This window comes from Oncorhynchus mykiss, chromosome 9 (assembly GCF_057628025.1).
Source record: "Oncorhynchus mykiss isolate SJ-2025 chromosome 9, ASM5762802v1, whole genome shotgun sequence".
Classification (NCBI taxonomy): domain Eukaryota; kingdom Metazoa; phylum Chordata; class Actinopteri; order Salmoniformes; family Salmonidae; genus Oncorhynchus; species Oncorhynchus mykiss.
Window position 1 is genome coordinate 5413593 of NC_143030.1, and position 6000 is coordinate 5419592.

The 6000-nt window shown below is 55.3% G+C and overlaps 1 protein-coding gene across 3 annotated transcripts in view; it reads left to right on the forward strand.

Moving 5' to 3' along the window:
* The window catches only part of LOC149980723 (coiled-coil domain-containing protein 171-like), a 153036-nt gene that overhangs the window by 22212 nt on the left and 124824 nt on the right, over positions 1-6000 (forward strand). For 2 of the 3 annotated variants that reach the window (XM_090183329.1, XM_090183328.1), the window contains exon 13: positions 273-362. In XM_090183329.1, the coding sequence (XP_090039455.1) occupies positions 273-362 (90 nt within the window). Of the gene's footprint in view, positions 1-204; positions 363-6000 lie in introns of all 3 variants that reach the window. The other variant, XM_090183330.1, reaches the window with a different exon arrangement.

A 6000-nucleotide genomic window follows, 5' to 3' on the forward strand; every position in this document is an offset into this window, starting at 1 on the left:
CTGACAACATACCAGACCACCCTGGACCAGACTACTACAGAGGTAACCCTCCTAACCCTGACTACATACCAGACCAGACTACTACAGAGGTAACCCTCCTAACCCTGACTACATACCAGACCACCCTGGACCACAGGTCCTGGATCAGCAGAAACAGTCAGAGAGGCTGGTCCAGGAGGTTCAGTGTTGTTATGTTATCAACAGGTCCTGGATCAGCAGAAGCAGTCAGAGAGGCTGGTCCAGGAGGTTCAGTGTTGTTATGTTATCAACAGGTCCTGGATCAGCAGAAGCAGTCAGAGAGGCTGGTCCAGGAGGTTCAGTCCAACCAGCGACTGATGTCAGAACAGAAGAGTCACTTAGAGGTGAGTAGTACTGTCGTTGCTCTTTGGACAGTTCTGCAGTGAAGGTGTCAACCGTCACAGACTGTATGTATTCTTTCTTCTGACATTTAGAATAGGGGCTGCTTGGTGGCCTAGTGGTTAGAGTGTAGGGGCTGCTTGGTGGCCTAGTGGTTAGAGTGTAGGGGCTGCTTGGTGGCCTAGTGGTTAGAGTGTAGGGGCTGCTTGGTGGCCTAGTGGTTAGAGTGTAGGGGCTGCTTGGGGGCCTAGTGGTTAGAGTGTAGAGGCGGTAGGGTGGCCTAGTGGTTAGAGAGTAGGGGCGGTAGGGTGGCCTAGTGGTTAGAGTGTAGGGGCTGCTTGGTGGCCTAGTGGTTAGAATGTAGGGGCTGTTTGGTGGCCTAGTGGTTAGAGTGTAGAGGCGGTAGGGTGGCCTAGTGGTTAGAGTGTAGAGGCTGCTTGGTGGCCTAGTGGTTAGAGTGTAGTGGTTAGAGTGTAGGGGCTGCTTGGTGGCCTAGTGGTTAGAGTGTAGAGGCGGTAGGGTGGCCTAGTGGTTAGAGTGTAGTGGTTAGAGTGTAGGGGCTGCTTGGTGGCCTAGTGGTTAGAGTGTAGTGGTTAGAGTGTAGGGGCTGCTTGGTGGCCTAGTGGTTAGAGTGTAGGGGCTGCTTGGTGGCCTAGTGGTTAGAGTGTAGTGGTTAGAGTGTAGGGGCTGCTTGGTGGCCTAGTGGTTAGAGTGTAGGGGCTGCTTGGTGGCCTAGTGGTTAGAGTGTAGAGGCGGTAGGGTGGCCTAGTGGTTAGAGTGTAGTGGTTAGAGTGTAGGGGCTGCTTGGTGGCCTAGTGGTTAGAGTGTAGGGGCTGCTTGGTGGCCTAGTGGTTAGAGTGTAGGGGCTGCTTGGTAGCCTAGTGGTTAGAGTGTAGGGGCTGCTTGGTAGCCTAGTGGTTAGAGTGTAGGGGCTGCTTGGTGGTCTAGTGGTTAGAGTGTAGGGCCTGCTTGGTGGCCTAGTGGTTAGAGTGTAGGGGCTGCTTGGTAGCCTAGTGGTTAGAGTGTAGGGGCTGCTTGGTGGCCTAGTGGTTAGAGTGTAGAGGCGGTAGGGTGGCCTAGTGGTTAGAGTGGAGGGGCTGCTTGGTGGCCTAGTGGTTAGAGTGTAGAGGCGGTAGGGTGGCCTAGTGGTTAGAGTGTAGGGGCTGCTTGGTGGCCTAGTGGTTAGAGTGTAGAGGCTGTAGGGTGGCCTAGTGGTTAGAGTGTAGGGGCTGCTTGGTGGCCTAGTGGTTAGAGTGTAGTGGCTGTAGGGTGGCCTAGTGGTTAGAGTGTAGAGGCGGTAGGGTGGCCTAGTGGTTAGAGTGTAGGGGCTGCTTGGTGGCCTAGTGGTTAGAGTGTAGAGGCTGTAGGGTGGCCTAGTGGTTAGAGTGTAGGGGCTGCTTGGTGGCCTAGTGGTTAGAGTGTAGGGGCTGCTTGGTGGCCTAGTAGTTAGAGTGTAGTGGTTAGAGTGTAGGGGCTGCTTGGTGGCCTAGTGGTTAGAGTGTAGAGGCTGCTTGGTGGCCTAGTGGTTAGAGTGTAGGGGCTGCTTGGTGGCCTAGTGGTTAGAGTGTAGAGGCTGTTTGGTGGCCTAGTGGTTAGAGTGTAGTGGTTAGAGTGTAGGGGCTGCTTGGTGGCCTAGTGGTTAGAGTGTAGAGGCTGCTTGGTGGCCTAGTGGTTAGAGTGTAGGGGCTGCTTGGTGGCCTAGTGGTTAGAGTGTAGAGGCGGTAGGGTGGCCTAGTGGTTAGAGTGTAGGGGCTGCTTGGTGGCCTAGTGGTTAGAGTGTAGAGGCGGTAGGGTGGCCTAGTGGTTAGAGTGTAGGGGCTGTTTGGTGGCCTAGTGGTTAGAGTGTAGGGGCTGCTTGGTGGCCTAGTGGTTAGAGTGTAGGGGCTGCTTGGTGGCCTAGTGGTTAGAGTGTAGGGGCTGCTTGGTGGCCTAGTGGTTAGAGTGTAGGGGCTGCTTGGTAGCCTAGTGGTTAGAGTGTAGGGGCTGCTTGGTGGTCTAGTGGTTAGAGTGTAGGGCCTGCTTGGTGGCCTAGTGGTTAGAGTGTAGGGGCTGCTTGGTAGCCTAGTGGTTAGAGTGTAGTGGTTAGAGTGTAGAGGCTGCTTGGTAGCCTAGTGGTTAGAGTGTAGGGGCTGCTTGGTGGTCTAGTGGTTAGAGTGTAGGGCCTGCTTGGTGGCCTAGTGGTTAGAGTGTAGGGGCTGCTTGGTAGCCTAGTGGTTAGAGTGTAGGGGCTGCTTGGTGGCCTAGTGGTTAGAGTGTAGGGGCTGCTTGGTGGCCTAGTGGTTAGAGTGTAGAGGCGGTAGGGTGGCCTAGTGGTTAGAGTGGAGGGGCTGCTTGGTGGCCTAGTGGTTAGAGTGTAGTGGTTAGAGTGTAGGGGCTGCTTGGTGGCCTAGTGGTTAGAGTGTAGAGGCGGTAGGGTGGCCTAGTGGTTAGAGTGTAGGGGCTGCTTGGTGGCCTAGTGGTTAGAGTGTAGAGGCGGTAGGGTGGCCTAGTGGTTAGAGTGTAGGGGCTGCTTGGTGGCCTAGTGGTTAGAGTGTAGAGGCTGCTTGGTGGCCTAGTGGTTAGAGTGTAGAGGCGGTAGGGTGGCCTAGTGGTTAGAGTGTAGGGGCTGCTTGGTGGCCTAGTGGTTAGAGTGTAGAGGCTGTAGGGTGGCCTAGTGGTTAGAGTGTAGAGGCAGTAGGGTGGCCTAGTGGTTAGAGTGTAGAGGCTGCTTGGTGGCCTAGTGGTTAGAGTGTAGAGGCTGTAGGGTGGCCTAGTGGTTAGAGTGTAGAGGCTGTAGGGTGGCCTAGTGGTTAGAGTGTAGAGGCTGTAGGGTGGCCTAGTGGTTAGAGTGTAGAGGCTGTAGGGTGGCCTAGTGGTTAGAGTGTAGAGGCTGCTTGGTGGCCTAGTGGTTAGAGTGTAGGGGCTGTAGGGTGGCCTAGTGGTTAGAGTGTAGGGGCTGTAGGGTGGCCTAGTGGTTAGAGTGTAGAGGCTGCTTGGTGGCCTAGTGGTTAGAGTGTAGAGGCAGTAGGGTGGCCTAGTGGTTAGAGTGTAGAGGCTGTAGGGTGGCCTAGTGGTTAGAGTGTAGAGGCTGTAGGGTGGCCTAGTGGTTAGAGTGTAGAGGCTGTAGGGTGGCCTAGTGGTTAGAGTGTAGAGGCTGCTTGGTGGCCTAGTGGTTAGAGTGTAGAGGCTGTAGGGTGGCCTAGTGGTTAGAGTGTAGAGGCTGCTTGGTGGCCTAGTGGTTAGAGTGTAGAGGCAGTAGGGTGGCCTAGTGGTTAGAGTGTAGAGGCTGTAGGGTGGCCTAGTGGTTAGAGTGTAGAGGCTGTAGGGTGGCCTAGTGGTTAGAGTGTAGAGGCTGTAGGGTGGCCTAGTGGTTAGAGTGTAGAGGCTGCTTGGTGGCCTAGTGGTTAGAGTGTAGGGGCTGTAGGGTGGCCTAGTGGTTAGAGTGTAGAGGCAGTAGGGTGGCCTAGTGGTTAGAGTGTAGGGGCTGCTTGGTGGCCTAGTGGTTAGAGTGTAGAGGCGGTAGGGTGGCCTAGTGGTTAGAGTGTAGAGGCTGCTTGGTGGCCTAGTGGTTAGAGTGTAGGGGCTGCTTGGTGGCCTAGTGGTTAGAGTGTAGAGGCGGTAGGGTGGCCTAGTGGTTAGAGTGTAGGGGCTGCTTGGTGGCCTAGTGGTTAGAGTGTAGAGGCTGTAGGGTGGCCTAGTGGTTAGAGTGTAGAGGCAGTAGGGTGGCCTAGTGGTTAGAGTGTAGGGGCTGCTTGGTGGCCTAGTGGTTAGAGTGTAGAGGCGGTAGGGTGGCCTAGTGGTTAGAGTGTAGGGGCTGCTTGGTGGCCTAGTGGTTAGAGTGTAGAGGCGGTAGGGTGGCCTAGTGGTTAGAGTGTAGAGGCTGTAGGGTGGCCTAGTGGTTAGAGTGTAGAGGCTGCTTGGTGGCCTAGTGGTTAGAGTGTAGTGGTTAGAGTGTAGGGGCTGCTTGGTGGCCTAGTGGTTAGAGTGTAGAGGCGGTAGGGTGGCCTAGTGGTTAGAGTGTAGTGGTTAGAGTGTAGGGGCTGCTTGGTGGCCTAGTGGTTAGAGTGTAGTGGTTAGAGTGTAGGGGCTGCTTGGTGGCCTAGTGGTTAGAGTGTAGGGGCTGCTTGGTGGCCTAGTGGTTAGAATGTAGAGGCTGCTTGGTGGCCTAGTGGTTAGAGTGTAGAGGCGGTAGGGTGGCCTAGTGGTTAGAGTGTAGGGGCTGCTTGGTGGCCTAGTGGTTAGAGTGTAGGGGCGGCAGGGTGGCCTAGTGGTTAGAGTGTAGGGGCTGCTTGGTGGCCTAGTGGTTAGAGTGTAGAGGCGATAGGGTGGCCTAGTGGTTAGAGTGTAGAGGCTGCTTGGTGGCCTAGTGGTTAGAGCGTAGAGGCGGTAGGGTGGCCTAGTGGTTAGAGTGTAGGGGCTGTTTGGTGGCCTAGTGGTTAGAGTGTAGGGGCTGCTTGGTGGCCTAGTGGTTAGAGTGTAGAGGCGGTAGGGTGGCCTAGTGGTTAGAGTGTAGTGGTTAGAGTGTAGGGGCTGCTTGGTGGCCTAGTGGTTAGAGTGTAGAGGCGGTAGGGTGGCCTAGTGGTTAGAGTGTAGTGGTTAGAGTGTAGGGGCTGCTTGGTGGCCTAGTGGTTAGAGTGTAGAGGCGGTAGGGTGGCCTAGTGGTTAGAGTGTAGGGGCTGCTTGGTGGCCTAGTGGTTAGAGTGTAGAGGCTGCTTGGTGGCCTAGTGGTTAGAGTGTAGGGGCTGCTTGGTGGCCTAGTGGTTAGAGTGTAAAGGCGGTAGGGTGGCCTAGTGGTTAGAGTGTAGGGGCTGCTTGGTGGCCTAGTGGTTAGAGTGTAGTGGTTAGAGTGTAGGGGCTGCTTGGTGGCCTAGTGGTTAGAGTGTAGTGGTTAGAGTGTAGGGGCTGCTTGGTGGCCTAGTGGTTAGAGTGTAGTGGCGGTAGGGTGGCCTAGTGGTTAGAGTGTAGAGGCGGTAGGGTGGCCTAGTGGTTAGAGTGTAGGGGCTGCTTGGTGGCCTAGTGGTTAGAGTGTAGGGGCTGCTTGGTGGCCTAGTGGTTAGAGTGTAGAGGCGGTAGGGTGGCCTAGTGGTTAGAGTGTAGGGGCTGCTTGGTGGCCTAGTGGTTAGAGTGTAGAGGCGGTAGGGTGGCCTAGTGGTTAGAGTGTAGGGGCTGCTTGGTGGCCTAGTGGTTAGAGTGTAGTGGTTAGAGTGTAGGGGCTGCTTGGTGGCCTAGTGGTTAGAGTGTAGGGGCTGCTTGGTGGCCTAGTGGTTAGAGTGTAGTGGTTAGAGTGTAGGGGCTGCTTGGTGGCCTTGTGGTTAGAGTGTAGTGGTTAGAGTGTAGGGGCTGCTTGGTGGCCTAGTGGTTAGAGTGTAGTGGTTAGAGTGTAGGGGCTGCTTGGTGGCCTAGTGTTTAGAGTGTAGGGGCTGCTTGGTGGCCTAGTGGTTAGAGTGTAGTGGTTAGAGTGTAGGGGCTGCTTGGTGGCCTAGTGGTTAGAATGTAGAGGCTGCTTGGTGGCCTAGTGGTTAGAGTGTAGAGGCGGTAGGGTGGCCTAGTGGTTAGAGTGTAGAGGCGGTAGGGTGGCCTGGTGGTTAGAGTGTAATGGTTAGAGTGTAGAGGCGGTAGGGTGGCCTAGTGGTTAGAGTGTAGAGGCTGTAGGGTGGCCTAGTG